Source organism: Cydia strobilella, chromosome Z, assembly GCF_947568885.1.
Source record: "Cydia strobilella chromosome Z, ilCydStro3.1, whole genome shotgun sequence".
Classification (NCBI taxonomy): domain Eukaryota; kingdom Metazoa; phylum Arthropoda; class Insecta; order Lepidoptera; family Tortricidae; genus Cydia; species Cydia strobilella.
Window position 1 is genome coordinate 29,526,998 of NC_086068.1, and position 25,712 is coordinate 29,552,709.

At 35.2% G+C, this 25,712-nt stretch overlaps 1 protein-coding gene across 1 annotated transcript in view; it reads right to left on the reverse strand.

Moving 5' to 3' along the window:
* The window catches only part of LOC134754265 (zinc finger protein 37 homolog), a 94,394-nt gene extending 69,127 nt beyond the window's left edge, over positions 1-25,267 (reverse strand). The window contains exons 1-5 of the mRNA XM_063690480.1: positions 24,514-25,267; positions 23,200-23,340; positions 20,065-20,303; positions 17,348-17,467; positions 12,708-12,808 (exon numbers count right to left, since the gene is read on the reverse strand). Coding sequence (XP_063546550.1) covers positions 12,708-12,808; positions 17,348-17,467; positions 20,065-20,303; positions 23,200-23,340; positions 24,514-25,094 — 1,182 coding nt within the window. The 5' untranslated portion in view covers positions 25,095-25,267. The remainder of the gene's footprint in view (positions 1-12,707; positions 12,809-17,347; positions 17,468-20,064; positions 20,304-23,199; positions 23,341-24,513) is intronic.
* Between the last annotated feature and the right edge of the window lie 445 nt (positions 25,268-25,712).

Below are 25,712 nucleotides of genomic sequence, written 5' to 3' on the forward strand. Positions count from 1 at the left end.
TCTGGGAACAGTACCGGTTCCGCATGCCCTCGGTACGCAGGTTAGGGTCGCGGATGACTGATGTCCCAGCGAAATGCCAAAACGGATACATGGGTAAATTTGTGCAACTACCCAACGAAAGTCTATGAGATAGTTGAGGACGTTGAGGTAGACATCACAAAAACCCACCCTCCACAAGTATATTATTTATTGTCAATAGTCTGGTACATATAAATTCGCGATAGACCAGTAGCAAATTATGATATAACAATAGTTACGAGGTCAGCCTACATCAGTAGATGTAGTGCATAATATTTTACCATCGTATTTTCACAGAAACGCACGAACGTGTTATTCTATTTCAGTCAGTCTAGTCGAGTACAAAAAATACTAGACGGAGAGCTGGTAGAAATTAGGAGTAGGTCCTTGAGGCAAGCTGAAAATTTGACTGATGCTTCTCCTATCTTACCCTACCTCAGCACTACAAGTCTGGCTGCAGGGTAACGGGTCTAAATTAACCTATAAATTTTTAAAGATTTTTTTTTTGGTGTCCAAAAAATGTTCTTGAAGCAATTTGTAATTTCTACAAGTGAAAATTGAATATCTAAATACTCATAAAAAATATGCCAGACGATTTGGCCGGGTACCAGACGCGTGCAAAATATTTTTTCTAAAAATTCAAAAAAGGTTCTGGAGGCAATCTGTAATTTTTACAGGTTAAAGTTAACCCAAGCAACACAAGCAGGATAATGCAGTAAAATTATCATCTTATTCAAATTATTACCAAATTCGGAATAAAAAAATATGTGGGCCTGTATACCAATTTATGCTGAATAAGTTTTGTATAGTATCGGTTTTGCATATTAAAGCTGAATAATTCTTATTTCTTACACAGTTAGTCAAACATTATTCAGCTTAAAGCATTTGTGGTTACTAAAAGCTGCAAAATAGAGCCATTAGCAGCAATTAGCTGTGTATATTCTGCGTAGTGGGATATTAAGCAGACAATATTAAGAAAAATGTGATAGTGGTTACTAAAATCTGAAAAGAAGCGTCCGTGGAGACTTTTTACTGTATAAAAGCGGTTACAGTTTCTGTTTTAATGCTAGTTCTTGAATAAAGGTTGACGCTATTACTGCTAGCAGTAAAGATATCCACATCTTATTTGTTATCCAGTAGCTACATATATGGGTTAATTATGGCTTTTATAGACATAACGTCTGAATAATAAATACTAGAAAAACACTTATACCTAAGTTATAGCGATATTAGTACACATGTATTATCTTTTCTTGCTAAAAGCTGCAAAATGAACGCATTGAGAAGTGTTATTCAAACTACTGCTTAACAACAAGTGCGCGGTGGCCATTTATTCCATAAATGCAATAAACGGGCTAAGTGCATGTCGGGCCATGCTCAGTGTAGTTACCTTTTCGTCACAATATGCTAAACTGGAGCTTTTAGTTTAGAAGATTGTTAACAAAGGGATGAAATGATGCTTGGTGCCTTTCACCCGAGTTAAACAATCTTTTTTTTTTTCATATCGAATACGAGGAAACCAAAAAGACGAGGCAAATTTGCGTAATCAGTAATAAGAATTAAAGTAATAGACGTATAGCCATGACTTTTTCCATAGAACACTTTCAATCGGAGACTTTGCATGTCTGGTCATAATAATCCATAACGAAAAACATTAAATTGCAATATCTTTGAAAAAAATACATATTTTAGGAAACTGCAGTAATTTTAAAATGATTTGTTAAATAAAGTATGAAAATCAGTGGGATTGTGTCTTACTTTTTGATTTTTTACTTTTTCGTTCTAAAACTGCCAATAGTCAACGGCATTACTCATTCAGCCAATGAATGAACTGTTTTAGAGAAATTAAATATTAAATAAAAATTGACCGAGTAAAACAAGCAATTTTATCTAAAATTTTACTTTATTTACATAAATAATGCCAAATAACTTCAAAACCCCATTTAATGTCTTAATAACTGTGGCTGTACGTCTTTTAACTATGAAGGGGAGATTTTATGCGATAACTCAAAAACGGCTAAACTGATCATGTTCGCTATAGTTTTCGTTTAATGTCTTTCTAAAGCTCTATTTCTAAGATTTTTTCATATTTTTTGGACTCATGGCTCATAAGTTAGCGGGAGGACACATTTTTTTTCTTTTGGAGCGATTAGTTCCGAAAATATTCAATTCAATATCAAAAAATGTTTGTTTAAGACCCCTATTCGTTTTGAAAGACCTATCCAACGATACCCCACGCTATAGGGTTGAAACGGTTTTTTTTTATAGATTTTATTGTACGACTGTCGGATTAATATAATCATGCCAAATTGCAGCTTTATAGCACTAACGATCACGGAGCATGGCAAAACTATAAAGGTTCCTAGTTGACTACGGAACCCTAAAAAGCATGATCAAAACAGTGCCGTACCGACTTGTGTGATTTCTGTGATATTTATCATATAATAACTTAAATATTATATCGCGTTTATAATATTAGTAGGAAGTAGGACTTAATATCGCTCGTGTTACATACCTACAATGTTTCTCATCAAATTAGTAATAGGATCAATGGATTTTACTATTTGTGTATAGAACCCTAATGGTCGTTAATATTGAGAAAACAATTTACTAATATAATGATGTTTCTCAAAACTTGCTGTTCTAAAACCATCATTATCTAAAATGTAGCTCAGTAACGCGACTAATGTGAATGCTTATTAAGAAATTTAGCACAATAATATCTGTAGCAGCAGCTTATAAAATTTGCTCAAGCTGCTTACGCGCGCTATCGGCGCGCCTCGCCTCTCTTAGGCGCGCGCTATGAGCGCACCTCGCCTCTTCTAAGCGCGTGCGGTCGGCGCGCCTCGCCTCTCCTAGGCGCGCGCTATCAGCGCACCTCGCCTCTCCTAGGCGCGCGCTATCAGCGCACCTCGCCTCTGCAGGCGCGCGCTATCAGCCCGCCTCGCCTCTCCTAACTAACTTCAAGCACATAAAACATCGGTTTGATAATTTCTTCTTCCTGTCTTCAGATGTCTTATAAGATGGGCATTCATCATTAAAGTGTGGCCCCGAGCAGAATATGCAACTCAACTTGGCTTTCTTTATTCCACTGTCAGTACTAGACTTAGCTGGTCTTTTCCTATTGTTGTTCCTGGGTGTGTATTCCATTTTGTGGAGGGATGTTGTCTGGGTGTGTATCCTTCTCCCTCTGTGGTATCGGGGTCTGTTTTCTATTGAAATTAAGGTATCTGTGGTGGCTGTATGGTCCTTTTGTAGAGGCAATGTAATCTTAGACTTCTCCAATGCCACCACAATTTTGTTTAATGTACTTCTGATCCCCGCTATTGTTTGGTCATCCACTGATAATAGGTTAAGTTCGTAGATTACTTTTTCGGGGAATTTGTTTAAAATAATACTACAAAACGAATTATTCTCTATATCTTCGCCAAGAGATGAAAGTACCCTTAGATGGTTTTCGATTTTATTTAGTGTCTTCCTACAGTCTTCGGCTGTATATTCGCAGCGACTAGTTCTATTTAGTGCTTCATAATGCGAGTCAATTACTTGTTGATTACTCCCGTATCTGTTCTTAAGTGTGTCTATTGCCACTTGGTAGTTAGCATTTGTCATTGTTAGGCCTTGGACTGCCTCCTTGGCCTCCTTTTCCAGTAAACTTATCAGATAAGCTAACTTTTCGACATCATCTAAGTTTTGGGAGTGTACATTGGCCGTGAAACGGTCCCAGAACTCTGTCCATTTCAGAATATCTCCATCAAATTTGAGCAACTCAATTCTAGGAACTTTCACACTTTTTGTTGAGATTTTATTGTGAGAATTAGAATGAATATTTAGAATTAATTCTAATTCTATAAGTAGTTCCTCTGCTTTTATTTGCTTCTCGAGTGCAGGGCGTAAAATATCTGTGTTTTAATTATTCGTAGCAATATATTTGTCAATGTCCGACTGGATACTAATCAGAGATTGTTTCAAACTTAATTGTAACTTCATTACTTCTTGCACCATGACATCCGTTCCGGAATTACAATTTAATATTAACGCCTCTGCGCTCTTTAAGTTTTCATCAAGTCTTTTTATTCTTAGTTCCAATCGATCTCGCAAGAAATTATCCATTTCGTGAAATTATTGCAACTTACTCATAAATTTGCTCCCTCTAGGCTTCTTTTATACAAGTCAATATAACCAAAATACAGGCCGCTGTCGTAAGTATATCGCTGTATTTCTCTATGCGTAGCTTACTTTCCTGGCACTGTTTACTGGAATCTTATACACTTTACGTGCAAACTTGTTCGAAACTTAATGGGAACGCTACTGATATGGCGGTAAAAACTTTTATTTTCTAGTCCAACAAAACAAACAATACACAATCAAGACGCCATTTAGTTTAATAAATAGTAGGTTTGGTTTGCAAATACTTAAAATGGTATCCAATTACAATGTCACGCAGCTCCTATTATCCGCCAATAAGAAAATTCAGATTTTGATTTAGCCAATCAGGAACAGGAATTTGTTTGACAAATTTACGGTTTGCACAATGAAAACATTTTTTTTTTTTTTAATTTATTTCATGACCATGGATACAAGTCCTTCAGTCGCATTCATAAAAAAATACACAAAAACCCATAAAAATACACATAGCCATTACAAAATGAGATAAACTAGGACACAGAAGAATAACAAATTATCAATTAGAAAAACACTTATTTAACTTTAACTCATACACTTACAAGCAATTTATGTCAGATATGACAATGGAATATATACATTCAAATTAAATTAAATTTCTTTCGTAGTGTTTGAAATAAAATTAAATACTGGTATAAAATAAACAGGATTAGACAGTAAATCTTGAACGCGGCGGGGAACACTCAACGAGTTCTCTTCTGCAACATCACTAATGACACTGACAAGTAACAGCCTTTGCATGGCAAACGATACACAATCAAACATAACGTGTTTTATATCTGCATTTTCTTTAAAACAATAAGTACACTTATCATCAGTAATAATATTCTTCCTCTTGAGATGTGCTGGGACCAAACAATGACCAAAACGTAGACGGTTTATGCACGTTATGAATTTCCTGCTGGTATATTTAAAGCCATAATACCACGGTGTTGTTGGTAAGTCTTGCTGTATATCTGCGTACCATCTTCCTTTATCCTGTACTTCTGTGTTATGTTTCCAATATTCTTTCCACATTCTCTTAGAAATACTTTTGAAGTAATGGTAATAGTCAGTAAACGGTACTTTAAACGATTCTGTGAGGTCCTGGTCATGGTCCCGACGAGTCGCCTGATCCACAACCTCGTTTCCTGTTATGCCACTGTGGGAGGGCACCCATACAAATTCTACATTTTTGTCTAACTTACATAACATATCCTTAATCTTGTATATAATATAATTTTGCTTATATTCTAATGAACTATTACACAAGGCAGTTAAAACACTCTTAGAATCAGATACAATAAGAATATTTACATTATTTACATTACTACTTACATATGTTAAAGCTTCTAGTATTGCCCAAGCTTCAGCCGTGAAAATACTACAGTTGCTATCTATTTTAATACATTTTGTTACTTTCAATTGTGGGTCATAATATGCAGCTTTAACATGTTCACTTTTAGAGCCATCAGTATACATGGTATAGAAGTCATATTTTTCATTTAAAAATTCAAAAAAGTCAAATTTGTTTTTTACAGAGTCTAAATGAGATTTAACATCAAAATAACTTAGTATAGTATTATATGAGTACTTATAAATTGGCCACTGATTATTGATGTTCATATTTTTTGTCACATTTTTGGTGTTCATCATTATTGTGGATATTTCAGGCAAAGAACCTGTAATGAGAGTATTAGCCGAGATGATAGCTGACTGAGCAATTTCTACTGGGTATAGAACTTTATCCAAGACAACATGGTTCTCGCAAGACAACTCCTTTAAACAAAATCTCTCAGCCAGCTGTAAACGACGCAAGGACAAGGGAGGTATACAATTTTCAATTTCCATTGAGTTAATGGGAGTGGTGCGCATGGCTCCACTTATAACTCTCAAACCAATGTTTTGTAAGACATCCAGCTTTCTTAAAAATGTGCTACTTGCATTCATGTATGCTAGGGAACTATAGTCAAAATGGCTCCTGACTATACTCTTGTAAAGCATGTTTAGCGTTTTTGGGTCAGAACCCCAGAATGTTCCTGCTAAACTTCTCATAATATTTATGCTTTTCATAGCATTTTGACTTATGTAATCTATATGTTTATCAAATTTCAATTTATCATCTATAACAACACCTAGAAATTTGTGATGACTGGCAATAGGAATTACATTATTATTATAACTAATATTTACAATGGACTGTGCAAATGGGTCTCTACTGATTACTAAGACTTTACTTTTATCAGGACTAACTTCTAATTTCAAAATGTTGCTGTAGTACCTTCCTAATTGGGTTAAAGCAGTGTTCATATTATCAACAGCCATATTTAGATTTTGGTTTTCACTGTACAAAAGCAAGTCATCAGCAAATTGCAATATTTTAACTTGGGATGTATTTACAAAACCAAGGATTTGAGATGTGTATAGGTTGTATAATAAGGGTGATAAGGTTGCACCTTGCATTGTTCCTTTGTTAGCTATTGTGGGGCCATACAGCTTATTGTTGAATTTTACATATACAGTCCTATTGTATAAAAAACCAAAAATCCAATTCAAAATTTTTGCAGGGAGATCTAATTGATGTAATACGTAAATTAAGCTTTCAATATTAACATTATCAAAGGCACCTTTTACATCCAGAAAAACACATATAACATTTGTATGACAAAGTTTAGCCTTTTTGAGATCACTAATAAATGAAACAAAACTTTCAGAGCAGCTTTTGCCTTTTCTGAATCCAAACTGAACATCTGGTAGCTTTCCTTGAGTTTCCGCATAGTAATCTAAACGTAGCTTTAACATATTTTCAAAAAGTTTGCCTAAGCACGATGATAAAGAAATTGGTCTATATGATGAAGGACTATTTACTGGTTTATTTGGCTTTAAGATGGGAATGACACATTGTGTTTTCCATGACTCAGGAATGACTAAATTATCCCATAATTTATTATAAATATGCAAAAGTACTTCTATAGCATTAGGATGCAACTTTTTTATTAACATATATGGTATATTGTCTAACCCTGGTGTTGTGTCTTTTCTACTTTTAAGTGATATAAACAGTTCATTAAGTGTAAACGGTCTATTCAGAAAAGTGTTCTTTGGAGTTTCGTGTGACTGATTAATGATGTTATTTAAATGATTTTTGTTTAATGGAGATGAGTCTGATAATTTATCTAAAAAACTTGGCACCCATTCATCATTTAAATATCTATTGTGAGAAGAGCCAATTCTTTTAAACTTTTTCATGTATCCCCATATCCTAGAAACCGGTGTCATCCTATTAAAACTACTGCATAACTCATGCCAAGACTTTACACGTTCTTCTTTTAATGTTCGTTTTTTCTGAGCATCAACCTTTTTGTAGTTTATAAAGTTTGCAATGCTGGGTGATGTTCTATACTGAGTTAAAGCTTCTTTAGACTTTTTAACAGCCTCAAGGCATGTTTGGTTCCACCAGGGAACGGGTTTCCTCATGACCTTCATGGATTGTTTGGACTCTACTTTTGGAACTGTTTCTGAACGAATATCATATAAAATATTTACAAAATTATTATATAAATTAATAGGTTCTGTATTATCAATGTCTAAATGAGAAAAACAAGTTTCTGATAAATTATAATACTTGGACCAGTCTGCTCTATTATAAATATATTTTTCTTCCACAGGTCGGGCTTCATATATCGATGGCTTCACATTTAGATCAACCAGAGTTGGATAGTGGTAACTGCCCATTGGGTCATCATGAACTCGCCATTCACAAAGTGGAGCTAACGTGGGACTTACAAGAGTTATATCAATTGCAGATGGATTCCTATTTGGATATTGCACTGTTGTTGGACTACCATCATTTAAAATACATAAATCAAATTCATCAATAATATTATATAAACTATTGCCTCTACTGTTATTTGAATGACAGCCAAATAATATGTGATGAGCATTAAAATCGCCCATGATTAGACATGGCTTGGGGGTTTCAAGAAACACCTTTTTCATTTTACGAACATCAAACCTGCTACCATTGGGTGGGCAATAAACACAAAGAATGTATAATTTACCAATTGATGTTTCTATAGCTACACAGATATTCTGAATGGATTCATAAAAAGTTGTGTTTATGATATTATATTGTAAGTTTTGTTTAATAAGTATACCTACTCCGTTTTTGGCATTTTTTGAAATTTTATATACAAAGTTGTATGGGGCAAAGTTAGGAATTGTGTTTGTACTTTTAAGCCATGTTTCATTTAGTAAACAAATGTCTATCTGTTGCTCTGCAAGAAATGTATTTAATAGGGCTTTCTTATGTAATAAACTTTGAATGTTAAACTGTGCTAAATGTAAAAAAGTGTCCATGATTTAATTTAATAAATTTTGTTTGAGTATTTCTTTAATTCTTTTATTATTAATCGGAGTATCACTACCGTCATTTCCCAGCATAACCAAAGATTTGATCAAAGCATTAATGATGGTCTCGTTATTCAGTAGTTGCTCAATATTCAGGGAAGTTTGGCTTACGCCTACAGTATTATTTGGTTTGGTTATGGTTGGAAAAACTTTTGGATTAGTAGTAGGTACAGGGGCTGATGGTGCAGTATTACTCACCACAGTGGCAAAACTTCGGTTGAGGTTTTCATACTTAGCTTTCTTTTCTTCCATTTTCTTTTGTTTCACAGGGCAATCTCTGGAGATCGCCAAATGATTGCCTTTGCAATTAATGCAAGTGAGTTGGTCTACATCACATTCTTTATATGAATGCTGTCCGGAACAAGCTGAACACATTTGTTCGCCTCTACAAATTCTTGCTGAGTGATTGAATTTTAAACATTTGTAGCATTGCAGCAGTGGTGGTATATACATGTGTATCGGGTATCTATACATTTGCATGTATGCATATTGGGGTAACGTCGTAGCCGCAAAAGTAACGGCAATCGTACCTATGGGTACCAATTTGCCGTCCACTTTTCTCATAAATCTCTTAACCGAGATCACCTCCGTGTCACAGGTAATGTTTTTATAGATCTCTTCATTGCTCATCTCCTTAGGTACGTAACGTAACACGCCTGTTGTCTCTGTAAGGTGCGCTGGTACAAAAGCTTTCAACTTATGTTTGCCCAAAAAATTGTCCATTTTGAGAAAGTTATTGGCCGGTGCAGGTTTTTTAAAAGTGACGCCTACTTTATACGCGTTCACTCGATGCACGCCAACTATTCCTTTAACATTGTCCGTGAATAGTTTAGTCAAAGTGATGGGATTCCTATTGCCTAACTTATCGTTTTCCTGCGATTCCACGTACACGACGCACTCTGCACTGTGATTGTCTGGGAATTGTCGCTTGTAATTAGGTTTAACAAACATTTTATAGTTCGCGGTAAGGTCCGAAGCCGCCAACTTTCGTTTCTTACGTTCTTTCGGTTCTTTATCACCGGGGGGCTCGCCCCCGCCGGTTTCTTCACCCATTTTTATTTACACAATGTTCTATGTACACAAATTTATTATTTACACCTAAATTAAACTAATATATACAGAGAAATCAATTTCAGAAAATTTCGGAAAAATTAAATCGCCCGCTTTTTTCGACTTCCCGCCAAAAAGTCACAATGAAAACAAAGTCTCAAGTGTTACCAGTGCAAGATTTTATATCGATTACCAAATCGATTGCTTAATGAACGAATCGTCGATTTGCGGTTTTACGTATTCACTATAGTACAAAATAAATCGATTATCCATCGCATAATCGATAATTTATTAAAATTCATCTTGAATTAAGTAAAACAACAAACATAAAGGTTATTAATGTTATTATTCTCATTTGATATCTCGGAACCTCAGGCTGTATCTCAAGAACTGTGATGGCTAGACAGTTGAAATTATCACAGATGATGTATTTCTGTTGCCGCTATAACAACAAATACTAAAAAGTACGACACCCTCGGTGGGCGAGTCCGAGTCGCACTTGTCCGGTTTTTTTATTGTATTGTAACATTTGTAACACGTCATGCCAAACTTATCTTAATAACACACAAATTTCTTCGAAAGTCTTATAACAACACATCCAAAAATACAATCCTTAGAAGAGAGAGCTGCAGAAGGAGAGAGAGAGAAAAAATATTCATTTCTCTAATATGAAACCTTTATTTTAATCGATTCTTTTTCTATCAAACACTCTTATTGTTGGTAAAGTTTCAACACAGGAGATCTTGACATTTTAATTTAATTTATATATAAGGCAAATTAAAAGGACTTTAGTTTTTGAAGGAATCTTTTGACTTGATAATTCTTATTGTCCACTGCAATAGACACAATTTTGCTAATATCAACTGTATTACCTAGTGCAAGGTTCTTGTTCACTGCTATGTCCCATACAGGACTCATTAATGCTACTACCTCAGCGGTACCTATTACAAGGTTCTTAGTTAATACTATGCCCTTTACTCTTTAAGGACTCATAAGTGCAGATACTTTAGCAGTGCCTAATACAAGGCTCTTAATGTTATGCCCTTTGCTCTTAAGGACTCATAAATGCAGATACTTTAGCAGTGCCTAATACAAGGCTCTTGATATTATGCCCTTTGCTCTTAAGGACTCATAAATGCAGATACTTTAGCAGTGCCTAATACAAGGCTCTTAATATTATGCCCTTTGCTCTTAAGGACTCATAAATGCAGATACTTTAGCAGTGCCTAATACAAGGCTCTTAATGTTATGCCCTTTACTCTTAAGGACTCATAAATGCCACTACTTCAGCGGTACCTAATACAAGGTTCTTGTTAACTACAAATACTTTACATGCGCTCATCATTGATGCATGTTTGTTACTGCTTCAACTATGCCTACTAAGGGCTATCAAACGCAAATACTTCAGCATATCCTTTACTATGACTCATGAATATTGCTGAAAACTGAGTTCTTAGATGAATAATTTAAATTATAATTTCCTATACTTTACTGGTTTATGGGAAAACAAATTTAATATTATCTCAGCATCTCTCCACCATTTTGTCGCCACATCATGCTCAATTAGATGATAAATAGACATATTATAATTTATCATATTGTTTATATTTTCCCTCATTTCCTATATGTGCGACAAGAACTTGAGTAACTTACGCTGAGAGGTTAATAGCTTTCATGAGCTCAATAAATACTATAGGTGAGAGCCGTAGATGGCACCATGATTCAGATCAAGAGCCACTTATAGTGGTGAATCCTCTCGTAATGGATCCAACTCATTGCCAACACGGTTTCTCTACTCTCACCGTCTTATGTGGGACCCGCAGGTCCCTGGAGGTCCTACCACCTTCCCCAATAGACCTTCCCTTGCCACCATAATCTTACTTTTACATAACCTCTCAACGTATTTCTCTCGTCATAGTTAATGAAATATAAGCACTCACCAGGGGGATCTTCTGGTTAAACTCTTACCCACTATCTCAAAGCCATAACAGGTTCTTAATCTTCTATTAGTTCTATATAGTATTAAAGGCCGCTTAGAAAAACGCGTTCCTTCCTCTCTGTCAATTAGAATGTCAAGTTATTTTTCTCTCCCGCCAAAATTGTCTGTACAGTGTTACCAATGTCAAAATCTCACGCTAAAGGTTGTCACTCACCTTTTATTAAGAATCGCGTAAATTCGGGACAAATACGTCATAAATTGTAAACCGCAATTTACCTTTAGCTTGTTTCACATAAAAATTCATTGTTAAAATTATGTAATGTACGGAACCCTCGGTGCGCGAGTCCGACTCGCACTTGGCCGGTTTTTTTATTCCTCTTTGGATATTAACATTATAAAAAATATTTTGAACGTTTTCTAATAATTTGTTAGACCAATTCGTGAAAATGTTACAGTATGTTATGTATTTGTGATCTACTCACTGTTTTCATTTACTGTCAGAATAAGCCTATTATTAGAAATTCGTACCCTGTTCCAGAACGACGCTATTCGGTTTCTAATAAGGTTTAAAAGAAAAAGTTAAAACCTTTGTACTGCCGACTTTATGACGTCACAGCAACTACCCCCACCACTTTCGCGCTTGTCATCTCATATGTTATTTGTCTTCAGGACATCAAACTGAATGCATTGATACTTTATTCACCCATATCAGAGATGACATGAGCGATAATCGATTTCTAGAAGATTTTTCGAGAAAAGGCACTAATAGCACTATCTGTTTTTTTTATGTAACCTATAATTTTATGCATTCTACGTAAAAAACGAACCTAGTTGTTAAAAACCAAGAAGCGAAGAATCCTAGGCAGATTGTAATCGTACTTTATACCTATTTCACATCATCAATGTTTAGGTACTTGTTAGACCAGCAATGTACGGTGAATTGATGTTGTCCTGTGTTGAAACAAAAATCCTGATGCTAAGAGGATACCGAAGCCGCTGATCTCATTTGCGTTGCTGTCCGTTTATAGGTTCATAGGGATTTGCTATTAAGTTGACAGCTTAAACGTAAAAAAAACTATTAATAATTTGTATAATTACTACGTATAGATATTGTAAATTGGCTTACCTGATAATTGGGTTTCCCGGTGTGTATATTATTGTGTCTATGCAGTGCACCTTTAGATGGGAAGAGCTTATTACATTCTTCACATTTCCAGTCACTAATACCTAAAAACAAATTTAGCTTATTTTATTTTACCTTTTAAAATGAGCACACATTATAAGGGGCATTTATTAATGTCTACTTGGACAATAATAAATGCCCCTTATAATGTGCAAGTCTCAGTAGTCTCAGTACCAGCGCATTTTGTTACGGCGAACATGGGGTAAGTGAGAGCTTTAGGGACCCCGATCTCTCTCCTAGAAGTTTGTCACAATAAGCGTTTCTAGCTTGCAGTGCAGTCTCAGGAGAGGTCTGTCTTACTTAAAAAAGTCAATAAAAACACAGCAAGTATGTACGTTATTATAAACAAAATACGTGTACTATTTATTAAAATAATAGCTGGACATAAATGATTACAAAAAAACTTACATCAAAAACATTTTTAGTGAAATATTGTGATTTGTTTCATTTTATGTATATAGGTATAATAATAACAAAGAAATATTTAGTTTAATACGATTATTTTGTATGTAAATAAATAGGCTTGGGACTTTTGGATGCTTATCGTGGTTCTAGAATCCATGGAGTCGTCATATGCTAAAATATTTTTTCGAAGTCAAAGACAGTCTAAAAATAAAACGTTATACTAAATGTCATGATTTATGTTGTTAGTCTCTGCAGAAAGAGAAGGGTCGTAGAATGTATGGACTATGGGCATTCTCTTTCTGCAGACTCTATACAGGGTTAATAAACACAAAATACTTAATAATAAGATATAAGCGGTTTTGACTTATTCACAATATTAGTGGTGGTAATTGCTATAACTGTTCCAAATATTAGCTATCTACGTCAAACGGTGTCTGAGAAAAACGCATTTACGTAGTGTAAACACAATTTGCACAATTTTTTTTTTGTACAATAAAGTGATTTACTACTACTACTACTTAACTGATTTACAAGACTGAAGTGATCCCATAAGTGTTCCGTGAACAAAGTTTTGTAGGGAACACTAAAAATTAGGACAAAAAATATTGTTACAAACCTAAAGTCGATTGATGTCATATCTATTAAATAAACCGGCCAAGTGCGAGTCGGACTCACGTTGCAAGGGTTCCGTACATCACAAGATTTTAAACAATGTTTTTTCGACGTGAAACGTGAGTGAAGTTGCTTATAATGGTGTTTAGTGAAAATAATTAAATAAATTAAATTCTAATTGAATGTACCGCCAATAGAGATGGCGCTGAGTTTGCGTTAAAACGACGGATTCAGAGCTAAAATGACCCTTATGCGCGGTGTTTATAGTGATGACTCATAATTCTATGAACGGATTTAGGAAAGTAGTGTCATTAGGGAATATTTCTGTAATGTTCTGCCACCAGAGTGCAGCACTAGCCTTTTTAGTAAACCATAGAGTAACTTATACATACTGTAGGTACCTTTAACAGGTTTTTGACAATTTAATAGTAGTAAGTTATTATACTAGTTAGTAGTTATCTACTCGTAGCATCGTAAACAATGTTAAAGAAGTGATGGTTCATAAACCTTATTGTAAGGAATTAGGTCACAGATAAACGGTCTAGTATAATTGTAGACGAAGCAAATTGCTCTGAGATTTGCAGATGAAATGCATACGCACAAATATTGAAAACTTGCCATGTTACTTTAGGTACCATACACTACATATTCGTATAGGTTTAAAAATAAAATAATTATAAAAGCATTTATTATTATTTCATTCAAACAATAAATAAATTAATAATAATAAATAATAATAAATATTAAGGGACATCTTACACACATCAACCTAGCCCCAAACTAAGCAAAGCTTGTACTATGGGTGCTAGGCGACGATATACATACTTATAGGTATATAGATAAATACATACATATATACATACAAAACACTCATGACTCAGGAACAAATATTTATGTTCATCACACAAATAAATGCCCTTACCGGGATTCTAACCCAGGACCTTCGGCTTTACAGGCAGGGTCACTACCCACTAGGCCAGACCGGTCGCATATGATATATCGTCATATGATTCCTATCTTTTGATAATATCACAATATACTTTGAAATACATACATTTTTGTTAAATATCTCTTACATTTTTTATAGGTTATTAAATTGTAAAACGGGACTTAATCGCGTATTTAAGTTTTAAGATTTACCTTCGACGTTTCGAGGACAGCGTTGTCGCCGTGGTCTCATAGGACTCAAATATTTAAATACGCGATTAAGTCCCGTTTTACAATTGAATAATGTGTAACATTCGTGAAAATTTTAATCAGTGTTCTTATAGGTTTTCCTATAATCTATAGACGTCCGGTCTGGCCTAGTGGGTAGCCCCTGTACCCTGCCTGTGAAGCAGATGGTCCTGGGTTCGAATTCCGGTAAGGGCATTTATTTGTGTGATGAGCACAGATATTTTTTCCTGAGTCATGGATGTTTCCTATGTATTTAATTAAGTATTTGTATAAGTATTATATATATCGTTGTCTGAGTACCCACAACACCTTCTTGGGCTTACCGTGGGACTTAATCAATTTGTGTAAGTATGTTCCCTATAAATAATATTAATAATATTTATAAAAACGAACTGCCAAACGAGATGGAGCGACGACCTGGTGAAGGTCGCGGGAATTCGGTAGATGCGAGCGGCACAGGATCGGTCGGAGTGGCGAGCCTTGGGGGAGGCCTATGTCCAGCAGTGGACGTCTATCGGCTGACATGATGATGATGATGATGATGAATATTTATTATTCAGAGGTACTTAACTTATAGAACTGTTTATTGTATTTTTTTCAGAATTTTACACCCAGTAGTTTCGGAGATAAGGGGGGGAGGGGGGGAATGGTATTTTTTTTTATATTTTCTTAATCAACTTTTTACCTCAGCATAATAAAAAAAAACCATAGGGGTCGGATCAAAGACTACGTAATTAAGTCCGAATCAGGCATGACTGCACATTTCTAATAGGTCTTCCTGTCATCTATAGGTAAAAAATTTAGACAGTAGTTTCGGAGATAAACCAATTAAGTTTAAATGTGGTACACGTATGTAAGTTTGTGACCCAAAGACGGGCATGTAACGCAAACAAATGAATTTTAAACATGGAGGCCACTTTTGGGGGGTAAATGAGAAAATTACAAAATAAAGTTGAGATTTCTATTAAATATATATCTTTGGTAATTTTAAAATAATTCGTATTACAAATTTTGTAATTCTCACAGTGAGCTCTTTCATGGTAATTTTTGCCTATTTTCTTAAATAATTTCAAAACTAATTATTTTACAATTACAAAAAAATATATTTGAGATTCTCAAAGTTTGCTCTTTTATTTGATATATTACACAATATATTAAAATAGGCTGTTACAGACGGACAGACAGACAAACGCACGAGTGATCCTATCTTTTTTTTCGCATCAATTTAATAAGTAAACTTCATGTTGTAAAAAAATGCCTATGAAATTAACTCGGTCTAATCAATCGAGAAAAATATTGGGGCACTAGTGATAGAGATTCTTAACAAGTTGTTGACCAAGCACATACTTACTATAGCAAAGAGGATATAATAAGATAGAGCGGTACTGTCATAGTAAATTTTGTAGCCACTGTAAATTCACTGCCATCTATCGACATACTTTAAAACTAAAAACGAAGATTTATAAAAACACGTTAAAATGTATTTAAATATGGATGAATGATTTTTTTATTTGCATTAATTATTTTTATATGTTTTTGACCCATGTTCTTTAACGGATATGCGTTAAAATTATGAATAACAAACGAAACCGTCAACGCCCTCCATACGAGAGTAAGCCTCCTTTTTGGTACGGACAGCTAAGGAATGGAATGCGCTCCCGCCATCTGTATTTCCTGATCAATATGACCTGGGTCTCTTTAAAACAAGAGTGAATAGGCTGTTACTGAACCGGTGAGCTCAATCTTAGGCCCTGTCTTCACTTTCCATCAGGTGTGACTAGGGCCAATTGCCGATCAGTTTATAATAAATAAAATAAAAAAACTAGTGGCGCCATCTGATCGAGAATCAAATTTTCGTGATTTTCGAGGCACGTTTTTTCCTTAGACTGTATCCATCTATTACGGAGTTATATCTATCTTTGCTTATAGTATTACTTTGTTGGGCTACAGACAGTCTTTTAGATAAACTATAAGAAGTGTTAAATCCCGGAATCCCGATTTCAATGTTATGACTTTGCATTGGAATCGGTTTTCCAGGCAAACCTTCTCGAGAATGTAACTTTAACACCAGTGGACCTGGAGCGATCCTTCTCAACACACAAAATAATTTTTGATCTATCTAGAGCATTTCTAACCCCGCAAAATAAAGAAAACATATTATTTTTTCTAGAGTTAAGTATAGGATAGTTAAGTATAGTAAGTATAGTTGGCGGTATAATTTCAATTTCAATTAAGTATTAGGTGATTACTTACTCAGATTTGACTGTATAACAATAGTAAACTATAAAAACAATAACGTGGCACATGAAAAGGCAAAGCTTTTGCTTTTAAAATTATTTAAGACAACAATACACCGTTTATATTGAAATCAGTAGTTAATACTTAGTTACCTTTATGAAGAGCGACATGTATATCACATGCGCGCTTGTGCTTGTAGTGAGCACCGCAAACCTCGCAAATGTACGGTGGCTTCGAGTCGTCGTGCTTTCGCTTGTGCTGCTGGAGCCTCACTGCACACAGAGACACAACAATACATACATTACGATACAAGTGCGAAAAATAGGAAATTCGCAACAAGGGGCGATAAAGTAACACACGCCGGAAGGGAGTGTTTTAAATCGACACGAGTTGCGAATTACCTATTCACACATGTATCGTACAACGTTTTACAGTACATATGGCCCTTAAAATTTTCGACATAGTCACGTAATGTGCCAACTATCGGACTAGTGAGGTGCGGTAGTAAAATAGCACCATATGTACCTACTATAAATGAAGTTAAACATGTTACGCCATGGCTGGAGCCTCGCGGCGTTGTATCCGTCCCTGTCCCTAGGGCGTTAAAAATCAGTTTGCCCACTTTTCCGGCTCTAAATTCATGAACTAACGTATGCAGAGTGAAATCTGGACAAAGTTTTGGACATGTAAAAAGTAAACCAAAAAATTATAACTAACTGCCGATTAAAAGTCTATATATGTGTCAATTAATCCAGTAAGATTCATGGGCATTAGATTCTTTCTCTTGAAATTATGGTAAATCTAGAAGAACACCGTTGCGAAACTGTATGTAATGTCTCCAGTACTATTTCCTAAAAAAAGCTTTCCTAGGGAAGATAAAATTGTAATAAAAAAAAAATGGCAACATTTGTGTTTTCGACGCCGATGGCTTTAAAGTACCATAACTGCTATTAAAAATTTCGCATTTTAGTAAACTTTATCTTGCATGTAAAGTTATTAAATACATTATTAAAGAACATGAATATTTAATATAGTTAATAATTCAATTTAATTTAATACCTAAGATACAAGTATTAAATTACTTAGTTTAGGTATTGATGTTACAATTTTTGCTTACAAGATCTTATATTTTATGTCTACTTTTCTAAACCATGATTGTACATTTATGGTATTTAACTAACTATTTAAGCGTATTATGATTGTTTTTATCTTTGGATATTTATAAATGAAATAAATTTTATCTTATCTTATCTTATTTATAAAAAATAAGATGTTGATTTTATTTAATACGATATGGAATTTTGTCCACATTTTACTCCGCATATACAATGTGTAAAGGATCTGACATTACAAAAGAGACTGTCTCGACTTACCAACAGTATCAACAGCAGACTAAATGTCTCGCTTAACTTCAAACTCGGGTAAATAGATTCGACCCTCTCTGCAAATATCTACACTATTACCTTTTCTTAATACCAACCAAAAATCACATAATTTGACGGATGGATTTACCCGAGTTTGAAGTTAAGCGACTCAAATAATGAGCTCAGCTCTTTCCTTAGACCAAAGAGAACAGTACTGCTACTCGACACTAGATGTCACTTGTGTCGCGACTGACGAAAAGTGTATTGCTCAATAATTTACAACTGACATTATAAGAAGAAGGAGTTGAGTTGAAAATAGAGTTCCGGTTAATTCTCTAAAAATCTTTTAATAACAAAACTTCCGTGAGACATAGACATATTAATAACGGGTCACTCGCGTATTTTAAGTAGAAAACGGTCGACATGTTTCACTCCGTACCGAGGAGCGTCATCAGGAGCTTGCGTCGACGGTGACGGACCGGCGCAGACTGCGGGCCGCAGCCCTCCGCGCCCGATAACTCGGCGCGGGCGCCGGTGGCGGCAGGGGGGGGCAGAAACTACCCTCGTCATCGGGCGCGGAGGGCTGCGGCCCGCAGTCTGCGCCGGTCCGTCACCGTCGACGCAAGCTCCCGATGACGCTCCTCGGTACGGAGTGAACATGTCGACCTTTTCGACTTAAAATACGTGAGTGACCCGTTATTAATATGTTTAATATTAAATTTAAAAGTGGAAAAATTACTGCCTTGGGTGAGACTTGAATTCACGGCCTCTGGATCGATACTCCAGCGCTCTGCCAACTAAGCCACCAAGACCTCATCCATAGTCAGCAAATCTTCCCACTACCACATCTACCGTAAGAGTGTTACACTTCTTAAACGGCCACCGGAGTTCCAAGTCATATTGGAAATTCACCAGTTACGATGTGCTACCCATTCTAAATTAATTTTCAAGTCTCACCCAAGGCAGTAATTTTTCCACTTTTAAATTTATTCTAAGCTTAATAGCATCGATCGCAGACGTTTCTGCTTGTTCAAAATTAATTTATGTTTAATATTCTCTGAAAATCGTTGACTTTCCGTCCGTCGCAACATCTATTGTCGAATAGCAGTATAATAATTCCGCTACTTGACGCTAGATGTCGACTACGAAAATAATAGTATTTTTGGTAACATCTGATGTCTGGAGTGAGCACTCTATATCTACTTAATTCTCTTTGCTTAGACCCACAATGCTAAAGTGAGAAAGTGATGAAAGTCCTTAGAACTTTACATAACTTTGGACCTATGGTTTTTTAAAGCAAACTCAAAAGGCAAAACAGATCATGTTTTTCATTTCTTTAAACATAAATTGGGGCATTTTTTTATGTAAAGGGACCTTATTGTCGATGGCGCTTAAGCCGCACAGCGTCGCGCGGCATTGTATTTATATAGGAGCATCGTTTATAATGGCGTAAGCGCAATAAGGTCCCTTTTTATAGGAAATACCACAATTTAAAAATTACATACCCATAGATGAGTATTTCAAATCACACTGATCACACTGATGCATGACTTTGTCCTCGCGTCGTTTTCTCTTCTTTGACGATAGTATTCGCGATCTTTTACGAGGGACCTCGCCTGTGCTAATATCATCCGGAATATAGCTGTCGCTGTCATCATCATCCTCCTCGAAATCACCCATTTCAATTTTGAACAAACTGTCACTAGCAGTATCAAAGCCGTTACTGTAATCTGGACTGTGTGTTCTGGAAAATTAGTACATGGTTTATTACAGTAGTACATACTGAAAAAGAGACACCAACCTGCATATTTTTAAGTCATTAAGTTACTGAATAAATCATTTTTTTAATTATAAAAAGAAATAACCTAAGAAGTATACATATATATACACACACACACGCGCGCGCACAGAAACACACCATTTTTTACCTACCTACCTAGTGCCTAAGCAAATCCGTTTTCTTTTTTCATTTGTATCTGTTAGGGAGACCTATTATTGGCTTCATGATTGTATCCTAGTTATAAGTCTATACTGTTTGTAAAAAGCTGTTGGTCTTCTAGTAAAATAAAATATCTATTAAATATTTTGAAACGCGTTATCAGTCACAATTTACAACTTCATGGTTGCAGACTTTATGTAACCAAACCATACGAAATGTATGAGGCAAACAGTAGGTATTTACATTTTTCAATGCCAAGCCATAGTTATTCTGTGGCCAAGCCGGTAGTACTATTAGTTATTCTGTGGCTAAGCTCCCTAATTCCTGAGCAAAATGATCCCTTTGTTGCAGTAGCAGTGTAAAATAAGTTTAAAACTATATCTTTGTATAGGGTGGGCCAGTGATAAATTCTCTTTTCGTATCGACGTCTTTCGTTAAAATGCATTTATCATTGGCCCACCCTATATAAGTAATCAAAATAATATAATTTCCCATAATAATAAAATAGTATCTAAGGTAAGGCTAATTTTATGCAGTCTTTAGCGTGCAGTGGCAGGACGTCAATAGAAATCGATTTCGTGACTACCAAGACAGTTGAACACTTTAATTTTATGCAGTCTTCTCCTCCTGCCTCGCACAGCTAAACTGTGGAATGAACTGTCGCCTGCGGTATTTCCGGACCGATATGACCTTCAAACCTTCAAGAAAAGAGCGTATTCCCATCTTAAAGGCCGGCAACGCACTTACAACCCCTCTGGTGTTGCGGGTGTCCATGGGCGGCGGTAATCGCTTACCATCAGGTGATCCGTCTGCTCGTTTGCCTCCTATTTCATTTAAAAAAAAGTTTGGCGTGCAGTGGCAGGACGTCAATATAAATCGATTTCGTGACTACCAAGACAGTTGAACACTTTAATTTTATGCAGTCTTTAGCGTGCAGTGGCAGGACGTCAATAGAAATCGATTTCGTGACTACCAAGACAGTTGAACACTTTAATTTCCTACAGCAGATTTTTGGTTCTATGGGAGTAAGTACTCTGCCATCAAAATTAACAAATTGTGCTTTTTTTTAGTAAAAGGATATAGGGTACGAGTCATGTACCAACTATTGATTTGACCGACTAGCCGACTAATCGGCGATCGGACAGCCGTTTAGTCGGCTATATCAATCCAATCCCAATCTCTTTGAGCAACATAGACTTTTCTTAAGGTTCAGTAAGTTCGTGTTCTTCTCTAACTCTCACTGAGCGTAAGCGTAAGCAAGATTTTTTTAATTTATTTATTTCAAAAAATATACTTATGTCTAGGTATACAAAAGTTTCGCCAAACTGTAGACAGTTTGTTGGTGAATAGTGCACTCTCAATTTTTATTATAAGTAAGTATGGAAGTGCGTGCCCGGGAGCGCGGATATCATGTTTTTTAATTTGAATTTCTTGATTTAAAAATAAAAAGTAATCATTGAGTTCCTTCAAGCATAATATTGCTCATTTTTAGAAATAATTTTCATATGTTTAGCATTTGTGCAAAATTTATCGTAATTTTATAAAGAGCAATTTAGACCTATTTTAGTGATTTTTTTGTATCGAGCAAAAGTCAAAAACAAGATTCGAATCGCTCAAGTCCCTAGAGAAAGGCCTCAAGATTGCTAATTAAATTTATGGCAGCCATATTGTGATCCAAAAAAGCGCTATGAGTTTTTTTAATCCGTTTTCTGAACCTACTGCACCTTAAGAGACCTGTCATTTGTAAGGTAGCCATTTTAAACCACCTAAAAAACACACATTATAGTAAAAAGAGGGGTACTTACGACGATACTATATTATTACGATTGTAATTGTAGCCAATTATGAAATATTCTCTGGACTACGGCAATATAACTACCTGACTTTCATATGACTAGTGGCTCTGTGAACCTCGTGTACCTGATGATATAACTCCAACATTAAAAAAATCCAAAAACTGAATCCACAATAAATTCTAAGCAACTATCGGACTTTCTCACAACGTTTCACAATAATTGGTTGAGAAATACGAACTGCAGAGGAGAACACCAGACAAACGGACATAGGAAAGCCATCATACAGTCAATAATTTGCACTAAAGTTTTCGTAGGTCACTTGACACATTGAAAACCTTGCGACATTATTTTAAACACTTCCGCCATTACAGCAATTAGGTATGATATTGTTGGTAAACCCAATAAATAAATGACCCATTCAACAGATTACACATGAATTCCATATTAAAATTGGAATGAATGTTCCTGTAGTGTATTTGAGTAAAGTTAACAAATTGTCAAATGAATAATAAATGTTGGCTGATATATCTTAATAAAATGTCACATTTTTCGTAACTCAAAGAGAGCCGACTAATTGGCTATTTTTGCTAACTTAAAACTTTATGGGCCTGATTTAGTTAAATATTTTTTTTATCCCTTTCTTACAAATACATGTCAAAATGACAGATAAAGGCAAACGATTCATAGCTAATTCAGGCCAGTAACGCGTTTATGAATAACGCCTCTATATGTACTTATATACATAAAAGATTAAAAAGAAATTAATGTCACTCATTTTAAACACAACCATAACACAACTAATAGTTACATGACAACCAAGAGTTTGTTAATTAGAAGTTTAATATCACTTTGATAAGTATTATGAATATCGCAGCACAAAAATTTGCAATATTTTAAATAATTACCCATCTGTTGAATCTTCTCTCTTAACATTTTCGAGGCTAGGGGCTGCGGCTGCAACCAAGGTGTGAACAGTCAACTTGTGGGCTGCCTCCGCAACAATACCACCAGTATCACCTTTCTTACCACACACATTGCACTGCCAACTAAAACCAAGCATAACTATGTATATGATATAATTCAATAAATACTTAAATACAAAGAAAACATCATATTGATACCTCCTAAGTATACTGTGACAAGTGACATTTTTGAGAAAATCGTTTTTTTGCATATTTATGTTTGAAATACTTACTGTTAGTTTCGAAAATAAAACTACGCATATGAATACAACTGACACCATTTTTTAATTAAGTTGCAACTAAATTAGTTGCCGATTGATTTCGGAAAACTAAATTTTGTAATTGACTAATTAGTTAGACTATTTTCTCGCGACTAATGTTAGAAGCAAATTGAATAGAATACCTCGGTATGGCTATGTTGACAGACTGATTAGGACATCTTAACGGATGTTTAAAAATAAAATAGTCATGTATTACTTACGATATTTTGACAGTTTCTAAGGAGTGAGATCTGTTCTCACTATTATTTTGCTACTAAAGTAGTGCATCTCTCTGAAATTGGATTAAATTTCTCTTATCTAAGGGTAAATAAGAACTGGGGAACCCAAACTAACATAGTTTCAACATACGAGTACCTCCGTATGTTACATACATACGTACTTGTAGTTACATATTGCAAGATAAAAAATGCAAAAACGGGCGACTAAGTAGTTTTAATATAGATTTAATCGTGAAATTTAGTCGATTGAAACTAAAACTAATTTAGTTGTTAGTCGAACATTCTCACAACTAATTTAATCGCAACTAAATTAATCGCGATTAAAAAATGATGATTGATATTTTTAATCGATTGATTAGTTAACTAAAAGATTAATCGATTAATGCCCATCTCTGACATAAACTACCACTTTTATCGAAATTCTATTTATGCAGATTTCATGAAGTTATCTTTACGCATAATTTAGTTACATCAAATTATACCTTTGCACGGCTCTCCTGTAAAGTTGTGATTTTGTAGTTGCCTCAGTATACTTAGGAGGTATCGATATATACTATTATGATAGATAGTCAAACAAATACAGCATCGCATAACTGCCTACGCAGTAGTTTTTGTTAACATTTCTAAATATATATAACATCTTAAAAATGTCAGTTAATTTTAGTACACAAATAAAATAAAAACATTTTTAACAGTCTCTGATTTAAACTGAACGTTAAATTTATGTGCTAAGTTCATAATAAAATATAGAGACAGACCTTTCAATGTTGACTGCATTCTTTGGCTTTCTTTTAGGTGCATTTTTTGAAAGCTTCTTTTTTGTTTTTTCAGGTTTTCGGTGTCTCTTCTTTTTAGTAACTGCAAGTGGTTCATCTTCAGAGTCAGGACCTAAATTCCTTGTGTTATAGATTTCATCAAAAACTTCTGTCTTTACTGCGCCAAGTTCAACAGGATGGGATGTTGTGTCAAATAAAGGATTTCTGCTAAGAATGTCTTCAAAGGCTTGCTTGAGCTTAAGATATTCTAGTTCTGCAGCTTCCAAGACATTAATAAGTTCAAAACAAGTCTTACACATATATTTTGGGCAATTTTCGGCTGCAGAGAAGTCTACGCGTGTAAACTTGTATAGGAAGTCGTACAATGAGATGCCGGAAGCCGTATTACTGTTGTAGATATCAAGTCCGTCGCGGCCCCGGCTCGAGCACGTCACGCATTCGTGTGGCTCGGGTTTGACCCTTATCTCAACCTCCTTCTTTATATTCAATTCCACATCAACCTTACTAATATACCCAATGGTTCCGACACGACTGTCGGGGTTCAAAGATTCAAGTTCTGCCATCGCAATGGCTTTTTATCCGAGGAAATAAAGCAAAAATTCGTAATTCCGAACAAATTACCAGACTAACCGAACCGGCAGCGTGAAAAAAACCTTCATATTTCTATGTTAAACTCAGTAACTGCACCCAGTCACAAATAAAAAAAAAACAAGAAACAACCACCAACCAACTCCACCAAGCGAAGTTGAAAATTAATCAGTGACATTTTGACGGTAGGGTTGGCATCTCATTATTTAATTTATTATTTTTCGATGGCAACTTGGTCGTCTACATACTTTGGTATGGATGGTATAGAAAGGATCGCAATCTCTTATGGCAGAATTGTTGCAAAAGTGACCGCGTTAAGCTTTAAATAATAGTTCCTAATCTCTCCGGTGGCGCTAGTTAGGCTCTGGGACATGAGTATAACATGAACCATATAAGGCAACAAATAACCCGACCAAATTACGTAGGTTGTTTTTGGTAGTATTTCGGTGTATGGTGGCGCCGCCTAATTACTGTTTTTTGATGGACACTTTCCATACATAGAGATTTGGCTCCTTTATACAGTCTCCATGTACTTTGCTATATACTTTGCATTATGGAGTGTAGATCAATATTCAGGTATCCTTGCCTCCCGC